Source organism: Fusarium phalaenopsidis (genome assembly GCF_050370095.1).
Source record: "Fusarium phalaenopsidis strain FUZ10S chromosome Unknown contig_32298, whole genome shotgun sequence".
In the NCBI taxonomy this organism is placed as follows: Eukaryota; Fungi; Ascomycota; class Sordariomycetes; order Hypocreales; family Nectriaceae; genus Fusarium; species Fusarium phalaenopsidis.
In genome coordinates this window covers 1,349,292-1,371,075 of record NW_028145407.1, presented here as the reverse complement: position 1 = coordinate 1,371,075, position 21,784 = coordinate 1,349,292, and the positions used below count along the sequence as shown (strand labels likewise).

The 21,784-nt window shown below is 54.1% G+C and overlaps 6 protein-coding genes across 6 annotated transcripts; 3 read left to right on the top strand and 3 right to left on the bottom strand.

The window, feature by feature from the left end:
* Positions 1–1,901: 1,901 nt before the first annotated feature.
* On the bottom strand, positions 1,902–3,646 carry LRP88_06989 (aldo/keto reductase; the record flags this gene model as incomplete). Its single annotated transcript, XM_083243526.1, has 3 exons — positions 1,902–2,497; positions 2,996–3,393; positions 3,627–3,646. The coding sequence occupies 3 exons, from the start codon at positions 3,644–3,646 to the stop codon at positions 1,902–1,904; spliced, it is 1,014 nt and encodes a 337-aa protein (XP_083100750.1).
* A 457-nt stretch (positions 3,647–4,103) lies between these two features.
* Positions 4,104–5,535, bottom strand: LRP88_06988 (U4/U6-U5 snRNP complex subunit PRP3; the record flags this gene model as incomplete). Its single annotated transcript, XM_083243525.1, has 2 exons — positions 4,104–4,708; positions 4,770–5,535. The coding sequence occupies 2 exons, from the start codon at positions 5,533–5,535 to the stop codon at positions 4,104–4,106; spliced, it is 1,371 nt and encodes a 456-aa protein (XP_083100749.1).
* A 507-nt stretch (positions 5,536–6,042) lies between these two features.
* On the top strand, positions 6,043–11,118 carry LRP88_06987 (DNA-directed RNA polymerase I core subunit RPA190; the record flags this gene model as incomplete). Its single annotated transcript, XM_083243524.1, has 2 exons — positions 6,043–6,224; positions 6,279–11,118. 2 exons carry the CDS (start codon positions 6,043–6,045, stop codon positions 11,116–11,118), a joined length of 5,022 nt encoding a protein of 1,673 aa, XP_083100748.1.
* A 707-nt stretch (positions 11,119–11,825) lies between these two features.
* Positions 11,826–12,369, bottom strand: LRP88_06986 (histone H3; the record flags this gene model as incomplete). Its single annotated transcript, XM_083243523.1, has 3 exons — positions 11,826–12,023; positions 12,079–12,215; positions 12,294–12,369. The coding sequence occupies 3 exons, from the start codon at positions 12,367–12,369 to the stop codon at positions 11,826–11,828; spliced, it is 411 nt and encodes a 136-aa protein (XP_083100747.1).
* Positions 12,370–13,859: 1,490 nt separating this feature from the next.
* Positions 13,860–14,347, top strand: LRP88_06985 (histone H4; the record flags this gene model as incomplete). The annotated part of the gene is made up of 3 exons (XM_083243522.1): positions 13,860–13,869; positions 13,993–14,130; positions 14,184–14,347. 3 exons carry the CDS (start codon positions 13,860–13,862, stop codon positions 14,345–14,347), a joined length of 312 nt encoding a protein of 103 aa, XP_083100746.1.
* Positions 14,348–19,590: 5,243 nt separating this feature from the next.
* LRP88_06984 (stress-regulated transcription factor RPN4) lies at positions 19,591–21,459 on the top strand (the record flags this gene model as incomplete). The annotated part of the gene is made up of 2 exons (XM_083243521.1): positions 19,591–20,245; positions 20,306–21,459. 2 exons carry the CDS (start codon positions 19,591–19,593, stop codon positions 21,457–21,459), a joined length of 1,809 nt encoding a protein of 602 aa, XP_083100745.1.
* Between the last annotated feature and the right edge of the window lie 325 nt (positions 21,460–21,784).

The following is a 21,784-nucleotide window of genomic DNA, read 5'->3' as shown; positions in this document are numbered from 1 at the left end:
AAAGAATCTTCATGGTTCCTGTCGGTCCTGTGAGACTGATGCCATCGTCCCATAGTGAAGCCGGACCGTTCTCCACCCCCAAGAACCAACACCCTCAAAACCATCCGAGAGCACGCACTCCCATTGCTTGCGCGCACGCACAGCCCCCCCTTAGGTTTGCATTTGCATGGCCCATGCTCTCTCAGAGTTACCACCACCGTAAGTGTGTGCTGAGAAAGGATGCGTGCCTGACTGTCGGGACCTGTGAGAGGTGGTGACTGCGTCTAAAGCGCGCGTATCGCAAGGATTTCCCTGCCGACAAATCGGCCGACGCTGTGATGGGACGAGAACCAGTTCAAGTCAAGGCCTGCCTCCAAAGGCCCTGGCGTCATGGATTACATCCAGATCCGTCTTGGACCCCCCAGCAAAACGGCTACCATGGCCCGGCCAACCTTGTCCTCCTCAAGAGCGTCCTTCCTTGCGCAGCACCACGCAGTGAACAAGACTCTCGCGCCATGCCATGTCTGCCAGGAACCACTTGGACCTTGCGCTGGCGGGGTTTTTGGTCCAACAGGCATGCATCGATCAACACACGGATCGCGGGCGAGCTGTCATCGCGGGCAAAATGGCCAGGGGCTTTAAGAGCAGGGAGAACAACGGATCATGTGGTGCAGCTCGTGCGACTCGTGCGAGTCCGGGCCAGTGCAAGCCAGGGCGTGGAAAAAGCCAAGACCACGGCCGGGCTAGATCCGAAGAGCCGATACGATATTGTACGACGGACATGTTCGAGGCCAAGAAGAAGGCAGAGGAAAAGGGGAGAAGGGGGCCCTGGTCCTACCGGTGAGACCAGCTTGCGGTTTAGTTCGACAGGGCCGCTACTCCGGTCTGGAGATGTGTGGAGGTCCAGCAAGCAATCCCATCCCTACCAACGGAGTAATTAAGAGTGGAAGCGGGCGAAGCGGGCCAGGAACTTTAGGAGGGGGAGATGTAACACAGAGACAGTGTCGACAAGGTCGCGCAAGTACGGACTTGGGATGCCCTCCAACAAACCGGGACCGAGGGTTGACGAGCTGGGCACGCTGGGTGAGCGGGGAGACGCGTCTGCCCACAGTGCGCGTGCTTCTGCCAGACGTCAAATCAAATACTTCACCCGTGCCCAGCCTCAATGTCGTCCTGGACAATTGCAAAGATCCATCATAGGCGCTCCTGGATGCAACCCGGAGGGCTTAACTTAGGCAACGGGACAGCTTCAAGCCTCCCGATGCTTACACGTGAATAGCCTTATAGCATCGGCCCGGTCCTTTCAATCCTTCCTTCGTTTCGCATTGCATTGGATGCCTTGCATGTGTCGGTTGCCGTCTTAGCATCGACGTCTGCAATCTGTCATCGGCGGCGTCCAACACGCAGGGGCTGAGTAACAAACTTGTCATTGACGACACATTGTCTTGATCATGCCACGAGAGATGAGAAACGCGCTTAAACAGACTCAGAGGCGCATCTGGGGCACGGCCGCGCGTTCTAGTCAACTACCTGGCCATCCAGGCGGCTTGCGTCCAGGATATCCACGGGAAAATCGCCCTTTACTAACACACAACTTGGCTCGTCCTTCTTCTTTCTCACTCTCCCGCTTCCATGGCCTCCACTGGTCTACGACCTACGAGGTAAAGTCGCGACCAGTTTGCCCGAGTAGGCAAAGGCCAAGCAAGAAAGGCCCGTCCGAGCGTTCAAGGGTCCCCTTGATGACAGCTTATTAGGCGCACCAGTTTTTGCCGCCGGGGCGCCAGAGTTCCGACAAGAGGCTCACGAAACAGGGTAAATACATTTCTTTCATTCATGGATTGACCCGATGCCCGTCTTCCAGGTTGCTTCGCTAGCTACGCGCCCGCCCCCATTGGCCACGAACCAGGGCAGGGTGGTTGAGCTTAATGCCCCTGGACGGCTCGCGGCTTGTACTCTTCTTCGAGATACTTGACTTCTTCATCTGTGAACCGGACACGGAGCGCCTCAACCGCCTCTTCGATCCGCGCGGGCTTGTTCATGCCCAGGATCGGCCAGCATCCCTTGTGCAGCACCCACGCTGTCGAGAGCACGGCCATGCTGATGCCCTTTTTCTTCGCCAACTGCTCAACACGTCCCACGACCTCCCCACTGGCCGTTGCGTTCCACGTCGCGGCATGCTTGTCGTTCAAGGCACGGCTGCTCTCGCCTGTACCCCAGGGCCGAGTGAGGAGGCCACGAGCCATGGGAGACCAGGGGATGACGCCCACACCTGTGGCCTTGCAGAAGGGGATCATCTCCCTCTCTTCCTCTCGGTAGACCAGATTGTAAAAGTTCTGCATCGAAATGAACTTGGTCCATCCCTTGAGCTCGGCGATATGCTGCAGTCGGGCGAATTCCCATGCATACATGGAACTGGCTCCAATGTACCGCACCTTGCCCGACATGACCACGTCGTGCAGAGCTCGCATAATCTCCTCTGGGGGCGTTTCTCGGTCCAGACGATGGATCTGGAGGACGTCTAATGGGTAACATTAGCTAATGTCGTCAGGATAGGGTCTCGTTTGGGCTGTGAATAGGGTAATCGTCATGTGCGCAATGATTCCTCGCAGAAGCCGAGGTGCAACCAGACCCAAAATCGCAATTCCCGAGCCCAGAGGACACGAGGTTCCAACACAGAGGCGGCTTTTGACAGTTCAGGTGGGAAAGTCGAGACTCTGACAAGTGGAGCGGGATGAGGGGGGAAAGGTGCACTGGCACAATCACCTCTGGGATTCTTCTATCCCCCCTGTTGCTATCACCTGCAGAGAATTCTGCTTTAGGAATGCCATGGGCCGTGGTGAGAGTGGCAGCCTTTTACGGTTCCACTCGGACCGTCAATGTTGGATCCTGGCCGCTTGCCAGGATTCAATTGCCCACCACATCGGTAGGGTGCTAACAACTCTTGGCGGGATGGTTGACAGCCGTCAAATGGATGGTTCTTCGACGGCCGGAGAGGGGCACATCCGGCTTCACTCACCAATATAGTCTAATCCAAGACGTCTCAAGCTTCCGTCAACAGCATCAAAGATGTGCTTCCTGGAAAGGCCCATCTGGTTCACTGTCGGTCCATCGTTTACAACTGGAACTCTTGTTCCCTCGCCTTCCGCGATGGGGAAGTAGACCTTGCTGAGGATAACCACCTTGCTCCGAGGGATATTGAACTTTTTGAGGGCCTTGCCAATAATCTCCTCGGACGCGCCGTTGGAGTAGAAATCAGCTGTATCCCAAGTGTTGATCCCCAGGTCATATGCCTTTTTAAGCAGCTCGAGACCTTTTTCCTCGTCAAGGGTCCACGGTGATCCCTCCCACTTGGAACTACCAAAGACCATGCAACCCATGATGATCTTGGAGATCTTGAGACCACTCTCGCCGAGTCTGGCAACAGTCCGTCAGCATTCAGATCCAGTCACCGAAATAGGAAGGTTACCCGCTTTGTGTATTCCATCTTGGTCTGTTGTGATTGCGCCCCTGTCAGTTTGCCGGTTGTCTCGTGGCTTATCCGTAGACGGGCGACATGTGAATGGGAAAGAAAAGTCGCCTCAACTGCGATGCTCTTGGTTTCTATACTTGACTTGCTTCGAAGATCATTGACTAAACAGTTGACTCACAAGGCGCAAGCGCCCCTCATTCCGGTTCCGAGGCCGAAACAAACCCCACAGCGGAATCTCTCTCAACCGACTCCGTGATCCGAGATCGTAGGCGGCAATTGATATCGGCTCCCAAGCCTAAATTGTCAAGGGTGAAGCAAAGTATGAGGTCTAGCCATTGAGATTCAATCAGTAGTCAGCCAACTGAGTGGTTCTAACGCTCCTCCACGAGCTCCCTATTGACCAGTGGCTGCCCGGGTCGCGCATCTATATTAATTCTGAGGTATCCGTCCGTGTTTTCATCGCCCATTCAAGTCTTGCATCGGAAAACATGTTGGCCAGTAAATGAGGAAGTACGGAGCATCGAGGCACAGCACCTCGAACGCTGTTTCGAGCCTCCAAATCCGAGAAGCAGGCAACTAATAGCAGCAGGCTCTAAGTGAGCCTGCCCCATTCCCCAATGTCGTGATTCTTGTGGCTTCATCAAGTCTCAACTGCCTAAACAAATCCCTTGGCGAGAGACCAGAAGTTGTCCATCTTGGTACGAGAGAGAGCCTCCCTCGCCTCTGCGTCTGTCTCGCACACTTTACTCCCCCACTTTCTAAAAGCCCGTGCCTTTTGCTCACCCTCAAAAACTAGTTTGCATTCGTTCATTGACATATCTTTGAGCTCCCCGTTATCCTTTTCAGCAAGGAGCCAGTCGCGTACAGTCCCCTGCTTTCCATCTTTGTCTCTTGATGGCGCGTTCTCAGTCCAGTCGATACGGTTGAGCATGAGCTTCTTGTACTTTTTGATGCTCCATTCGCCTCCCTCAACAACGACCAGATTGAATTTTGGATGCATGATACATGTTCCGGTGAGCGCCAGTTGCTCGGCGTTGACGCCAATCTTGTATCGGTGCTGTCCATTGGCAAGACTTCCAATCTTGAAGACCAAAATATGGATTCCTTTATCAGCATCCTTCTGCTGGTTTGTAGCCAACTTTTCGTGCTTTTGTTCTTTGGTGAGTTTCCTCTCTTCGTTGGTTTCGACATGCTTTTGGTGGCGCTCCGCAATCTCGCGGTTCACTCGTGCTTCGACGGCCGTTGGATCTTTGACAGCAACTATAAACATGTGAGTATGAGAACAGTGGCCAGAGGGTGGCGATATAGGGATTCAACTTACCATCACCGAGAACTCGCATCAAGTTGCCCTTCTTCACCTTGGGCGGAGGTGCGGGCACTAATCCCAGGCGGATCTTGGCTTGCATTTCCTTCAACTCTGCCATTCGGCGCTGCCGGCGGAGCTTGGCCTGTTCTCTAGATGTCAAGAACATGGGCTTCGCGGCAGGGACATGGCGATCTTGTGGCGGCTCCAGGGCGACTGGATGCTGGATATATTCGGTAATGATGCTATCAGGCGTGTTGAGTTTGAGCTGAGAGGGATCGTCCACTAGGTCGTAATTCGTGCCGGCAACAAGGCCTTCATCCCACCATTCAGCCCCCGAAGGAGCCTCCGTCACAAAATTGCGCTCCACGTCAAGGTCTTCGTCGATACCGGCCTTTCGGGTTTGCTCTGCGATTCTCTTCTTCATCGCCTCGAGGGCAGCCTGCCGACGCAGAGCATTGGCTTGCGCAATATATTTGCCTTTCTGGTTAAAGACTAACGATCGAGACTGGCGTGCCTTTCCACCACCTGATTGCGACGCAAGGCCAGGGTCGTAATACGGATTCTCGCCGCCTTCTTTGCTCAGAGAGCCGGCCTTGAAGCCATCTTGGCCTCGCGCTTTATCTGATCGTGCACTCGAGGATGAAGGTGTTGAGTCTTTCGATTTATTGGCAGGCTTCCATGATCCGAGATCCTCCAAGGCTGGGTGGAGGCCAACATTCAGTCCACCTTTCGCTTTGCTTGTTCCGATCGCTGCAGCGACACGAGCCTTGAGTGCGGCCATTCTATCGGCAGCTGACTCCGTCTTTTGCACCCTTGACGAGGCATCGTGGCGCGGCCCAAGGCCGGGGGACTGGCTCTGACGGTCCATGGCTAGGATGTGGTGGTGGTTGACAGACGCTTCGACGCCTCCCCAGCCGTGCGAGGCTTGATCCAGGAAATTCCGTTTGTTCGATCAGTGATTTCTTCAGCAGAAGTAAGATGCAAGCCCAGAAAGCGGCTGATTTGAAGAAAGATGGCGTTGCGTGGAATGTGAGGTTTAGTAGATGATGTAAATGATAGATGGAGTAAGGCGAGACTGAGTCGCGGCGCGATTCACTGCGCATGGATCAGCCTAAAATTCTGCCACTCCGCACCGCCAAAAATTTGTCTTCACGTTCCAAGCTTCAATCCCCCACCACCTTTCCCTTCACTTCGCACGTTGCACCGGGCAATGGACTTTCACAGTTAACTCGGAGACGTCGCCTAACTGCCAATTCTTTGCGCTCGACAGAGCGGCAGCAGTGTCATAATGAATATCGCACAACCTGTCGCCTCCGGGGTGGAGAGTGTGGAGTTTACGTTCCTGTCGCCAAAGGAGATCCGATCCATTTCGGTGAAGCGAATCGAGAACGACAGTACCTTCGACAACCTCCTCAATCCAGTACCAGGCGGTCTGTACGATCCTGCGCTCGGTTCTTGGGGTGATGCGCCGTAAGTTCCAGCCCAATGCATCAAGTTTCGAGGGGGCTGACAGGCGGATCGCAGATGCACAACTTGTAACTTGAACCAGTCTACGTGCCCCGGCCATGCCGGACACATCCAACTCCCCGTCCCTGTCTATCACCCAGTGTTTATGGACCAGGCCTATCGACTCCTCAAAGCCGCCTGCGTCTACTGCAAGGGCTTTCGACTCCCCCAAAAAGAATTGCACAAGTATGTGTGCAAGCTGAAGCTCCTCCAGCATGGCTTGATTCAGGAAGCGCACATTGTTGGCGCCATCGGCGAGAATGACCTAGCCATCGAGCTGGGTGACTTTTCAGGACTGGAAAGTGAGGCTGAGGAGGAGGGTGACAGCAATTCCATCGACAACGTCACTCGCGCAAGAGACAGATATGTCGACAAGTGTCTTCGCGGCATCAAGGTCAAGCGAGGCGAAACGAAGCGAGGAAAACACGAGGGCGCAAGCGAAATGCGACGAGAGATCATCAAGGAATTTCTTGCCGAGATCACCAAGAGGAGAATATGCGCCAGCTGTGGCGGTATCTCCCCATCCTATCGCAAGGATCGCTTTGTCAAGGTTTTTGAGAGATCCTTGTCAGACAAGGAGAAGGCCAAGATGGCTCAGAAGAACTTCAAGCAAGCCGACGCCATGGCGAGAGTTCACCAAGCTACGACAAAGCAGAGGCCGGACGGATATTCATCCGATGAGGGTGTTGCGGATGTGGGCTCACCAACTCGCAAAAAGGCACAGGCTGATGAGGATGGTGCTGATCAAGATATCGACATGCCCGACGCCGACACCGCTGCTGCTGCCGTCCCGCAGAGGTACATCAGTGCGATGGAAGTCCAAGCACGCCTGAACGAGCTTTTCACCAAGGAACAGGAACTGATGGCTCTTCTGTACAACGCCAAGCCCGCAACACGAAGCTCCTCCAAGGTTACTCCGGACATGTTCTTCCTGACGATCCTCATGGTACCGCCCAACCGATACCGTCCAGAGGCTCGTACGGGCGACTCCCAAATCTCGGAGGCTCAACAGAACTCGCTGTACAAGAACATTCTTAGAGGTTGCGGAAGAATTGCCCAGCTTCATGCGCATCTCCAGGAAGAGCGAGCAGATGTCAACCAGCTTCACCAGGCCTGGACCGAGTTGCAAGAGTCGGTGAACGCCCTCATTGACAAGGATAAGAACCCAGTCCAGGGCGCCGCGGCAAAGCGAAATGAAGACGGTATCAAGCAGAAGCTTGAGAAGAAGGAGGGTCTGTTCAGAAAGAACATGATGGGCAAGCGAGTCAACTACGCCGCTCGAAGTGTTATCTCGCCCGATCCCAACATCGAAACTAACGAAATCGGTGTTCCGCCTGTATTCGCCAAGAAGCTCACATATCCCGAACCGGTGACCAGCCATAACTTCCGCGACATGCAGCAGGCCGTCATCAACGGTGTGGACAAGTGGCCCGGCGCTTTCGCGATAGAGAATGAGAACGGTCAAATCGTCAACCTTCGGAACAAGTCCGTTGACGACCGCGTGTCACTGGCAAACCAGCTTCTCGCTCCTACAAGCAACGCCGCTCGAACCAGGAACAAGAAGGTCTATCGCCACCTCACCAACGGTGATGTTGTCTTGATGAACCGTCAGCCGACCCTGCACAAGCCGTCCATCATGGGACATCGAGTACGAGTTCTGCCGAATGAGAAGACGATTCGAATGCACTACGCCAACTGTAACACCTACAACGCCGATTTCGATGGTGACGAAATGAACATGCATTTCCCCCAGAACGAAGTTGCCCGAGCGGAAGCCCTTCAGATTGCCGACACCGACCATCAGTACCTGTCCTACACCGCAGGTAAGCCCCTCCGAGGTCTCATTCAGGATCACATTTCCGTGTCCGTTGCCCTCTGCAACCGAGACACGTTTTTCAGCCGCGGCGACTATCAACAGCTGGTGTACAACGCCTTGCGCCCTGAAAGCGGACACATCGTCGGCGAGAGAATTGAGCTTGTCGCCCCAGCCGTGATCCGACCAGTTCCCAGGTGGACTGGCAAGCAAGTCATCACCACTATCCTCAAGAACATGCAGCCGCCCAACTGTGGCGGTCTTTGCATGAGGGCAGAGACTCAGATCAAGGCCAGTCAGTGGGGCAAAGACTCGGAAGAGGGTGTCGTTCTATTCCAGGATGGCGAATTCATTACTGGAATCTTGGACAAGTCGCAGATTGGTCCCAGTTCGGGTGGTGTTGTCCACGCTGTTCATGAGATTTACGGCCCTGCTATTGCAGGTAAGCTGCTCAGCAGTCTCGGCAGATTGCTGACCAGGTACCTCAACGTGCGAGCCTTTTCCTGTGGTATGGACGATCTGCGACTCACCCCCGAAGGAGAAAAGGCCCGACGAGAAGCGCTTGTACCTGCCAACACAGTCGGTCTCAACGTCGCTTCGTCGTATGTCTCTCTGGAGCAGAACCCTGGTCCCCGTGATCCCCTGCTTCTTGAGCGTCTAGAGGAGGTTATGCGCGACGACAGCAAGCAGGAGGGTCTTGATCTTCTGATGAAGGAGGGTCTCAGTGGCATCACGGACAAGGTTCAGACTGCATGCGTTCCCAACGGTCTGGAAAAGCCATTCCCCAAGAACCAGATGCAGGCCATGACAACATCTGGTGCAAAGGGATCCCGAGTCAACGCATCCCTGATTTCTTGTAACCTTGGTCAGCAGGTTTTGGAAGGCAGACGTGTGCCTATCATGGTCAGCGGCAAGTCGCTGCCATGCTTCAACCCATTCGAGACTCATGCTCGAGCTGGCGGTTACATCGTGCAGCGCTTCTTGACTGGCATTCGCCCTCAGGAATATTACTTCCATCACATGGCTGGCCGAGAAGGTCTGATCGATACAGCTGTCAAGACATCCAGATCCGGATATCTGCAGAGATGTGTCATCAAGGGCATGGAGGGCCTGACCGTCGCCTACGATACTACCGTGCGAGATGCCGATGGCTCCATGATCCAGTTCCTGTATGGAGAGGATGGTCTTGATGTGACCAAGCAAAAGTATCTGAACGACTTCAGCTTCATTCTGGAGAACGTCACCTCCCAGGCTGCTCAGCTTAAGTACGACCCTAGCATCGGAGATCGACTCGGACAGCACCGAGAAGTCATCGCCAAGTACATGAAGAAGGCCCTCAAGCATGTCAAGGCCCATGACCCCAAGGCTCAGGACCCACTCTCCAGCATGTTCAACCCGGCGACCACTGCTTTTGCTACCTCGGAGAACTTCTATCAAGCCATGACCTCCTATCTCAAGGAAAACAAGGACGGCCTGGTGCGGGACAAGTCGGACAAGAAGAAGCTCGCTCTTTCTCGTGTCAGTCTCAACAAGAAGAATGCCGAGATGTTGTTTGCGATGAAGTACCTACGATCTCTTGTCGAGCCTGGCGAGGCTGTCGGTATCGTGGCAGGCCAGTCTGTTGGTGAGCCTTCAACACAGATGACACTGAACACGTTCCATTTGGCTGGTCACTCGGCCAAGAACGTCACTCTGGGTATTCCGCGATTGCGAGAAATTCTCATGACTGCTAGTGACAAGATTTCTACGCCAGCCATGTCCCTTTACCCGATTGATGAGATGTCTACAGCGGACGCCGAGACTTTTGCCAAGTCTATCTCGGTCTTGCCTTTGGGCTACATTCTGGATAGCATCTCGGTTGAGGAGAAGGTTGGACGTGGCAAGATGTACGGTTCGGCAAAGGTCTACCGGGTTGACCTCAAGTTTTTCCCCTCGGAAGAGTACACGAAGACGTACGCCATCAGTGTCTCGGATGTCATGGACGCCGTTGAGCGGAAGCTGCTCCACCGTCTTCTTTCTCTTGTGAAGAAGGACATTAAGAAGCGACAGAGTCAGTCTACCATGGCCACGCCTGAGATCGGTGTCAAGGCCGGCGTGGTAGAAACGGTGGCACCTAATGCCGAAGCCATCCGGGATGAGGACGACGACGATGACGAAGGCGATGACGATGCCACAAATGCCAAGCAGCGGGCAAACCGGACCGAGGCGGTATCCTACGGCCCCAACGACGATGACGACGATGCTGTTCAGCAGGAGATGGCACGTGACGCTGCTGATGATATAGATGAGGACGAAGGCATCGGAGGTAGCCCGCGCATGGCCCCTGTCGATGATGATGAGGATGAAGATGGCATCGACTGGTCAGCAAAGGCACGAACCGAGCGCGTGCTGGATTCGTACGCCGAAGTGACGGACTTTACATTCGACGCAAAGAGTGGAACCGCCTGCAGCTTCACCCTCGAGTTTGACTCGACTATCCCCAAGGTCCTCATGCTCAATCTTGTGCAGGAGGCTGTCAAGAAGACGGTGGTTCAGGAGATCTCCGGCGTGGGAGCCTGCACCTTTGTGGAAGAGAAGGGCGTCCGCGTCATTCACACGGCGGGAGTGAACCTACAAGCGATGCAAAGGTACAGCGATTTCATCGACCCCCATCGAATCCAGACCAACGACATTGCGGCCGTGCTGGCCGTGTACGGTGTTGAGGCGGCTCGCAGCAATATCGTCCAGGAGCTGGCCGGTGTCTTCGGATCCCACGGCATCAAGGTCGACAACCGCCACCTGAACTTGATTGGCGACCACATGACCAGGAACGGTGGATTCACGCCGTTCAACCGAATGGGTCTGAAGGGCAACGTCAGCCCCTTCACTAAGATGAGTTTCGAGACGACACTGTCGTTTCTCAAGGATGCCGTGCTCGACGGCGATTGGGATGACCTCGCCACGCCCAGCGGTCGGTCGGTGATGGGCAAGCTTGGAAAGGTTGGCACAGGAGGGTTCGATGTTTTGGCGCAGCTTCCTACATACCATGTTGATTCTCTGGCGTAATTAGGGTTGTAAAAGTGTAGATACAGTCTGTCGATTTATTTAGTAGTCGAAGAAGTAAATAGTATTCATTGCATTGTTCTGATCGTCTAATTTGACTTGATAACCTGCCTTTCAAGACCAAGGTGCACCATACCCGTATCATGTCTGCACCATCACCCAGTGACCCGCATTCTACATTCTAGGCATCGTCCCTTTGTTTGACTCATCCATGACCTTCAAGGCAACTCTCAAACAAGCGGCGCAGCACTCCATCGAGGTGGTGTTGATAATAGTCTTGACCAAGCCTGTCAGCTGACATGTGCGGGCACATGACCTGAAGAAATCAGCCAGCACTAAGGTGACAGTCTGCACGCGGGTTTCAGGGCCCGTTCATCTCGGGATGACGCGTGAAGTAATACACGCTGTGTACAGTCGCGTAAAGTGATGATGCTCATGATGAGGACGCTTTGTGGTTTGCAACTATCTAGGTGTTGGGACTGCGACCCGTCATGTAATTACAGGCATATCACGATGGAGACTGATGTTGATCATAGACCTGTGGTCAATTGCATGCAGTCGCTACCAATGGTGCTGACTGTGTAGTGTACATCCCAACTGTAGAAAAAGCATTTGTTCCTCGCGAACGCCTTTGATTATCCCCTAAACCATGATATTCCCTCGTGTCAAAGCAAAGTCGTGATCCTCCCAGTTACCCTAGCATCTCCAGCTTAGTTGCGCTCACCACGGAGGCGGCGGGCGAGCTGGATGTCCTTGGACTGGATGGTGACACGCTTGGCGTGGATGGCGCACAGGTTGGTGTCCTCGAAGAGGGAGACGAGGTAGGACTCGACAGACTCCTGGAGAGCACCGATGGCGGAGGACTGGAATCGGAGATCGGACTTGAAGTCCTGGGCAATCTCACGGACCTGTTCGTCGCGTGTCAGTCGCGGTCGCTTGAGTGAAGAAGCAAAGTGAACTTACCAGACGCTGGAAGGGGAGCTTTCGGATGAGAAGCTCAGTCGACTTCTGGTAGCGTCGGATCTCACGGAGAGCGACGGTACCGGGCTTGTAGCGGTGAGGCTTCTTGACACCACCGGTAGAGGGGGCGGACTTGCGGGCTGGAGATGGTTAGTACGTGTTCGTGATGGTCAAGACGCGTGTCGCGTCGAGATGGTGATGAAGGAGAAATGACTCACCAGCCTTGGAAGCAAGCTGCTTGCGGGGGGCCTTGCCACCAGTGGACTTTCGGGCGGTCTGCTTAGTGCGAGCCATTGTTGAAGGCTGAGGTGATGAAGTTGATGATGGAAGAAGAAGTGATGATGTTGTTGATGGTTGTTGTGGTGGGGGTGAAGGCTGAAGTGGGTGTGTGATGCAGGAGGAAAAGTCGGAAGAGAAGGCAGGCGGGGGGATTGCTTTAATACCTGTAGCGTGCACCTTTCGTGCGCGGCTGATCTGAGGCAGTGTTGGACCGTGCGCTACTGATTGGGTTGTTTTTTTGCAATCACCCACCGAAAATGGGAAAATGGGTCCCCAGCCATTCGTGCCTGCCACTCTGGAAAATGCGCGCGACTGATTAAAAAAAAAAAAGCTGCACGCGTGCCGATTTTCGATTGGTCAGAAAATCACTCCCCGCGAAGATGGTTGGGAGGCTCCACATCACGTCGTCGCCTTTTGTTCTGGGCTCACGAACAGCCAATGAGAAAAATGGCTGGGTAAGGTCAGGTAGGCAGCCAGGCACGGCATTTCTGGCGCGAGAGGCAAAGGGGATCGGAGGATCTGGTGGTTTGACTTTGAGTCTGGGGAACGGGTAGCTTGCAGGCCGTACCTCTCTGTGCGTGCAAGTACACCCGTTGAGTGAGTGTGGCATTCACCTGCCTTTGCAAGGCTTGACTCATTGTTTTATTGCCACTTGCCCGTGTGACTCTGAGCTTCTTGTCGCGTCTTGTCAATGTGTTTAGGTTGATTGCTGTAGTAGTAACAATGTTGAACGTAGTAAACCGCAGCCAAGGTTGTCTTCTGGTCATCCGTCTTAATGAACACGAATATAATGATTCCAGATTCCTATGGCATGTTCAATAAATGATGCATAATGACTTTTGTTTGTCTAGTTGCCATTTTGGTTGACACAGGTGTTCGTTGTCGAACAAACTCTCTTGTCTCTTGCAATAATGTGCACACTTCATCAAGTGGATTGTTCATGACAGAGACCAAGAAGATGACTGAAATAGCAGCACAACAACACAGCGTGAACAATAACAAGGAACACATCCCCGAAATACTACTAGACGTCGTAACTACGAAAACATCCATGAGGAGCCATAAACCATAGCACATCTCTCATCACAGGCAGCTTCTCGATAAACATGGTGTTTTCAACACATCTACCCTAAATGTCAGGAATCTCGATGTTGGACTTGGCAGGTGGGTAGCATAATTCCTGACCATCCGAAAACAGACACTCCAGACAGCCCCGCGTTCAAAAAATCGACACACGCTGATTTTTTTAATTCGTTGCACGGCGCGTCCTTTTTTTTTTTCGCGCTTGGTTGCCAGATCGCGTCGGACAGGGATCCGGGTCAGAAAGTGGGTCCAGCAACTGATCTGGAATCTGGCCCACTCGTACTTAAGCTCGCCAACTCCCACCTTCACTTACCGCATCTCATACTTCGACACTTCATCCATCACCACTCTTCCACTATCAACGCATACACCTTGCGTGTTCCTCCACTCTCCCAACACATCTTCATCACACATCCATCACAATGACTGGACGTAAGTCACACCGCACCCCAACCATCCACCTGCATCGACTCTTCGGTCAACCTCCCAAGACGCGCTGCGTCTTGAGGTCAGCACACACCTCCAAGAATACACGATGCTAACAGCACACAACAGGCGGCAAGGGCGGCAAGGGTCTCGGCAAGGGCGGTGCCAAGCGCCACCGCAAGATTCTTCGTGACAACATCCAGGGTATCACCAAGCCCGCTATCCGACGTCTCGCTCGTCGAGGTGGTGTCAAGCGTATCTCTGCCAGTATGTACCAACCGTAATTCACTTCACATGCACGCCACTGACAATCCGAACAGTGATTTACGAGGAGACCCGTGGCGTCCTGAAGACATTCCTCGAGGGTGTCATCCGTGACGCCGTCACCTACACCGAGCACGCCAAGCGAAAGACCGTCACCTCGCTCGACGTTGTCTATGCCCTCAAGCGACAAGGCCGCACCCTCTACGGCTTCGGTGGCTAAGCGCGTTCTGTTTTTACATGTCTGTTACGAATCTTTGCGATCCGCTGTGCTCGGCGCGCAGCGCCATGTGGGTGTTCATGATGACAACTGGGTCCGGTTCTGTTTTTGGGTGTTCTGTATCATAAGGGAAACGGGGATTACATTGGGGATAATCAATCATGCCCGTGTGGCGATCTTGACCATCCTGTTGATATGGCATGTACTGAAGTGACGCGTGACTTGAGCCCCAACACGCCTCGCGCGCGCGCACCCCACCCAATGCCGCGCCATGCTACGCGTATACCTGTTTGACATCTGTGAGTGTTATGTTGTTGTGTTGTGACTCCCGGTCAGACGCGGCCGTGGGGACCCTGTCGCCCGGTGCGTCGATGCAGCGTGCTCGCGGAGGACTGATCGGCGGGATATATTGGTATCCAACAACCGACTACACCTACCCAGGTGGCTGTCCTTCCATGTATTGTAAGCATCACTATGCGAAGGGCATGATTGATCATGCCAGCAAGTAGACCTGTCGATGCGTACCAGCACTTCCCCAGTCTCGTCCATGTTTGATGATCCTGTTTCATTTGGTGGTTGCGCACGGCATAGCAATCGTGAATAGCCATGTCATAGATGCCTTCACTGGAGACCAGAGAAGGTTCCCACCAACGCCATCTTATCTCGAAAAAGGATACTGCACCGAGCACCTGGTGAGGCTGAATAGCTGACGAGTACGAATGCGTTTACCATGATCCATCAGCTACCTTTCCCTAGACTGTTACGCGTCCTCGCCTAAATCACCTACCCTATGTTGAGCCACTGTCGCTTGCTCGGTTGATGTTTTAGTGATATTTTAGTGATCATAGGATATCCAGATAGTTGCAAATACTCGAGTGCTTTAGACCCGTAGTTGGTATGAAGTAATATGTGACAGATGTGTCAACTTGGCCTCCTCGTCCGCGGAGACTTGATGGTTGGTGTAAGAGAGGTTGACACAGCCGACATTGCCACAGCAATTGAGTCATCGCACGCTACAGACCTAAAGTGAATTCCAAATACCAACTTGAGGCCAAGTCAAGCATACAATTCGAAATCGCATAGGTGTCATGATTACTGATTACGGGCCGTTTGTCAGGTATGATGGATGGTGAGCAATACGAAAGCGACGCATTACGGTACGGTGCGGTGCATCGCAGTGCATGAACGGCAGCGGTTCTAGAACGATCCTGTAAGGTCCTGTGACCATCATCCTGGCAGTGAGAGAGTACAGCCACGGAGGAGGGATCTGGGAGCTGAATCTACACTGCATTGGCGGGAACATAGAGGGCTAGTAAAATGAAGATCTGCATGTCTGGACCTGGGAGAGATCCAATGTTGGGGTTCCTGTTCTGGTGACGGGACTAGATAATCGGCCGAATTCTTCGGGCCACGGAGCGAACGGGTGGCGAGACCGAGGGATCGCTGGGCCTGGACCACGTGGAGAGGGGACTAAAATTAGAGGCCGCCGCGCCAGCAATCCGGGGGGTGGGCCTGGACCACCGAAGGAACACGAAATGGATTTGTGAGCAGGAACAACTGTGCCGAGGCACCTAAAATCCGTAGACTCCGCATCGGATTTTGGATCCCTCTTTCTTCTCGGCCGGCTTGCACGGCAGATGAAGGACGGAGGAAACGGACATGGATGGAGTAAAAGATGATACTAGCTGACGTTGATTTTCTCGCAAATGAAAACAAAGACATTGGTTGCCTTGAAAGACCCCTGCGTTGCTGGGGTTCATGCTATTAAGATACACTCGCACGTTTTTTCTCGATCCTGGGTGGCACCCAGCTGAAGGAAAAACGGCACACCACTACAAACGCATTCGCTTACCCCCCCTTAAAGGTAATCACGAAAGCACAATGAATAGATACGAGAGCTCTATATTATTTTCTAATACTATGATATGTATTTTACATTTTTTTTCTTTTATTCTTTTTCTTTTTTTTTTATTTTTTTTTTTTCATTTTTTATTTTTCATATTTTATGTTAATTTATTTATCATCTTTGATAGGATTCAGTCAACCTTCTCTGGTTTCCTGGTGTATCATTTATTCCTTTACCCACCTGGGTGAACGAAACAAGAGCCTCCACTTGAAAAGGCTGCCCCACGCGGAGACACCGAACCGTGCTAGCTGGAAGGAAATGGTCACCCAGCACCAAGGAATCGCACAAGATGCGGAATTGAAATGCACGACCCGGCTTTCGATGATGCATGGAAGCGTTATGGAACATGGCATTTCTGGAGATACGCCTCCCCCGCTGGAGCCGGTGCGCTGGCCTTACCGCGAATGTTGAAGTCTCTGCGGCCCGACCGCCCGTAACGTAGCATGGACCCCACGCTTTGGGAGCCGTTTGCTCCAGCATTTGCCATCAAGTCAGCAGCACAGCTTGCTACTACAGATCGGTGGCTCGGGGAGCTCAAGGAGATGGATCGCTCGAGGCTCGGAGATCCACAAACTTGCATCGTTGTTTAGAGCTCAGGAGTTGGGCTTGCCTCATCTGCTTCCCTGGCTGAGATGCTGTAACGTGCTCAATACCACATGCCGGCAGAACTCAGCTGCCTACGCAACTGCCAGGCAGATAGATTATTCAGTGGAACGCAGCAGATTTGTTCAGATTGTGCTGCCCCGAGGCCAGCCGGCGGATCGCCCGGCTCCAGCCGCCGCCGTTGCGGGTCTCTCGGCCGCCAGCCCTACGCGCGCCCCGCGGGCGGTTAATGGATACATTCTAGGCTGCCCCGGGTGTTATGGCTCACATGTTCAGTTTTGGCTGACGGATAATGTCTTGGTAATTGCCCTTCAGAGTTTTCCAACTGCGGACTCGGACGGAGCAGGATCGAGATGGACGTCGAGCCTAGTCCGCTTTGGTGTCATGCAACTACGTCCATCTGGATAGTCATGAGCTTCTGCTAAGGTGACTCTTGGAATGAACTCTCGCGACCCGAGCTTGGCACTGACCAGTAAGAAATACCAGTTCAGACGGGTCATGTCTCGTGTGAACGGGCCGGAGAAGGGTCACTCGCAACACCCCGGCTCCAGACTATTGGGTTTTCACCTCTCGCGTGCCTGGCTGGTGATTCACCGCTTGCCTACGAATACGACGGTAGCGATAAAGATTTCAGGCCCACATCCGTATTGACCTTCCTGGATATCGTTTCTCAGACTTCAGCAGCCTCACACCCTTCGTCGTTTATTGTCCTAGTCTGGAAGTCTTGTCCGAAACCCAGGAAGCTAGAATTTGCATGGAAAGCTGGAACGATGTTTAGCCGCATGCCGGAAGTCCCGTTGTCTTGGGTAAGGTAGCTGGAACTGCGCTTCTAGGTCCCGCGGAGGAACGAAAAAGGCTGCAGGTGGATGGTCCGGATTTTCGGAGATGGGTGGGACGGATGTTGGACGAGATCGATCTGGGCGGCCTGGGCATGGACTCTGAGCTTGTCTAGTCCTTCAAATTGGCAGGGTTGTGGCTTAGCCAAGGTCAAGCCACACCCCTGATTGGCTGGGAACACAAACCCGACCAAGTCCGAGGGCCGGAGCGGGTCGGTCAGGCCGAAGACCTCGCATCGGCGGACCTCCTCTACGATCTGTCTACCTATCACCATGGCACCTCTGGGTATTTTCTTGCACATTCGAGCTAGGGGGGGAAGGGAGTGTGACTGGGTTTTTGTTCCTGCGTTGCGCTCGCACCAGTCTGTCTATCCTCCCCCCTAGAAGGGATGGATGAAAATTTTTTCTTCCCATCAACCTTCACCCTGTCTAGTATTTGCTCCGTTCCGTTGGGAATCGACATGCCGGGTGTTGAGCAAGGTAGAAGGGACGCATGGCCAGTCACACCATCGAATGTGTCATGCGACGGGTACCATAGCGGAAGAAGATTTTTTAGCTGACAACACCCTCCTATTCCCGACCTTAGCTCAGCAGACTTGTCGAGTGTGGTTGGCTTATCTAAGGTGACTCCAAACAGCCGACATGGATAGGACCACTCTGAACCAACATACGACAGCAGAGCTCATGTGACCTCTACGCAACACCGTCATGTGACTCCAACCTGGTGGAACGACGTGGAAATGGAGTGTGGCGGATGCCGACGGATTGGCGCTGGAGAGAGAACGACAACGTATTACCAACGACGGAAATGTGGCTGTGCGTGGCATGCCGCGCTGGACAGGGATCGTCTTAGAAAGCGAATAAAGATGGAAGATCGGCGGGGCCAGACTACGTCAGTGGACACGGCCAACACGCACGAGGAGAAAAACTTGAGTCGCAGAGCAGGGCTGTCCAAGGAGAGCGGCAGAGGGATTGGGGGTGGTCATTGGGTGCTTGGCTTGGATGGGCCGTGTTGGCGTCGGAACCCTGGAGCGTTGGGTGCGAGCTGGCCTTGGCCCTTGGAGCCAAAACCTAAAGATACGTACCCTTGTTCTCTGCATCCCCGGAGTGGGCTTCGCGCGCTGCGGGCGTGAGGCTTGGTTTCTTGGGAGGGCTCCGTCTAGGTGTCGGACTTCGTCCTTCGGGGGCTCGTCTCGCGAATGGAGGGCGGCTGATACAGCCAAGTATATCTGGCGCGACATCCTCGGCTTGGCTTTAAGCGATGGAAATATTTGAAATCAGAAAACAATCATCCATCCTCTGGAGCAACCGCCGGAAGCGACTCGAACCATCGAGACAATCAGCAGTTACATCAGCGCCCATCGCAGCATCACCGGCATCATAAATCACCAAAGCATCAATCAGCAACCGCACTAGCTGCCCGCCGCTGACCTAGCGAAACGAAAATAACGGCTTTTACCTGACGATTGTACGAACCACCACCACCACACAACGTACACTCCATCACTTTTCACACCACACACACCACTGCCACACGCCCCTCCATTCGAGTCCACACCACCCTTGCATCCCGGGTTACATACCGCACCGACTCTCACGTCTTTTGCTTTTTTCTCAGTCGGTACCCGGGCACAATCCAGCCAGTCATCCTGTCCAGATCCCGGATTTGGGGCCTGTCCTGTGCATCATCAAGTGGGACCTTCAGGGTCTTCTCTCGGTCTGTGGGGCTCGCTCTGCAGATACATCGGCGCCAGTCCATCATCTGTCTATTCGTTTCCATCTTGGTATTCCAGTTCACTCCCGGCTCACACGGGGCCTTCTTTCTTAAAAGGAGAGCCATCCCGTCTTTTTTGCCACTTCCTTCCCTAACTTTAAACACAATTATTCTTTCCTCAACCAACATGTTATCGATCCCTCGCCTTCCTCAGCAACAACTTCAGCTTCAACAACACCAGAACACCTCTTCCAACACTCAGCAGTATCCATATATCCAAGACTGCCAGTCCGAATACAACCCTACCGCCTACTCAGACTTTTCACGATCGAATTACGACGACGAGCTCGCCGCTTTGAGCCAGCAGCTTCCCTCAGACCTCATGCAGCCCGACGCTTGGGGAGCCATCGCCCATCAGACTCCCAGATTCTCCCGCGCTGCCCATCAACGCGAGTCATCATTGTCGTCTCTGGGCTCTTCAACTGCCGGTCCTTCTTCTCCATTTACTCACACCACCTCGAATCCTCAGATCGCCATCACCGACGTCCACGACCAGAACGGTGTCAACCCTTCCTACTATCAGCTGGCGACCAAGTCAATGGGTCCCTACTCCGGCTACCAGTCCTGCGGTGGTATGGAGCATGCCATGCCTGAGCTGGCATATCCCATCACACTCGCAGGTCCCAGCAGCAAGCCGCGGATGGATCGGGGATTGATGCACGCCCCCGACTTCTCCGGCTCAACGCGATCACATCCTGCCTCGGTGGCGAGTTCCATCGCAGGTGACTCACCTGCAACTCCCACAGTTGGCGAAACCGAGCACTCGGAGAGGAGGCGAAAAGGTACAGATTTCCTTCTGGACGGAGGCCTCAGTGACCAGCGCTCACAATTCCTCTCAATAGGTTATCCCAACGCCCCCAAGCTTGACAGGACCATGACGGATGTCTATGGCGATGAGCTTTACAGCCCCAACTTTGCCATCACATCCACTCCTCCCTCGCAAGCGCAGATGGCTGTCTCTCCCACAAACGATGTCTTCAGCCAGCGACTCCACGCAGCCAACAGCCAGCACCTGAGCGCTGCTCACTCACCAGCCTCTAGCACTTCCCGAGACAGATCGCCTTTCCGCGCTGGCTCTCCCCTGGCACCTTCACCGGCTCATGACTTTAGCAATGCCGCCTTCGCGCAAAATATGCCATTCAACTCAGCCCAGCGCATGCGCGAGCAGAACAAGGCGCAGCACGACGCGCAGTTCATGCAACAGCAAATGAGTCAGCGACATGAGCCTGAGACCCCAAAGACAATTTCGCCCAAGGACGCTATTCTGGAGTTCAACGAGCCTGAGGGCGAGTCCAATTTCCCCTTGTTCCCCCAGGGTGCTTCTGGTTTCGAGATGGACCACTTCGCGAAGGGCATGGTCAACCATGGATCTCAGGATCCTTCGATGCACGATGCTAGCGCCAATGGCCACTTCAACTTCCTCCCCACACAGGCGCCATCTGGCATTGTTGTACCTCAGCAGTATCCCTTCATCGCGCATCCCCGCTCCAGCAACGAGACCCCTCCCCGCCTGAGCTCCGCTGGATCCAGCTCTAACGAGTCACGAAATACCACCCCTGCAACCCGCCCCAGCAGTACTACTGCAGACGGAGGCACCTACACATGCACATATCACGGATGCACTCTGCGATTCGAGACTCCTGCGCTTCTCCAGAAGCACAAGAGAGAGGGTCACCGCCAAACACAGGCCCTGGGAGGTGCTCGTCCTCGCGACATGGGCATGACCTCGAGTCTGCTGAACAGTCAGGCTGGGCCCCATCGCTGTGATCGGATCAACCCGAGCACGGGCAAGCCCTGCAACACAATCTTCTCCCGGCCCTATGATCTCACTCGTCACGAAGACACGATCCACAATGCCCGCAAGCAAAAGGTACGCTGCGATCTCTGCACCGAGGAAAAGACCTTCAGCCGGGCGGATGCTTTGACGAGACATTACCGGGTGTGTCACCCGGACGTGGAGCTCCCGGGCAAGCACCGGCGACGCGGCGGCGCCTGAAGTGGGCGTTGAGCGGCTCGCAAGGCTGGCATATCCCCGTCCCCGGACAATTGACTCCTACCACCGGCCATCCCTGCCTCGCTTGACAACATCCAGATGCCAGCAGAGCTGGGACCGACGGGTCTTCTCACGCAACAGATGATGCTGCATGACGTGGACCACGGTCGAATTAGGCTTGGCATTGGTGGACCGGTCGATGCGAGGCTTCAACCTGCTTGAATTGGGTTGGCTGAGGGTGGAAAAAGCGACAGGGCGGCCGGGCTCCAACGCGGGCAAGTGGGTCTCAGGGTCCTCATGCAGGAAGGGTCCTCCCGACTGACGTCAT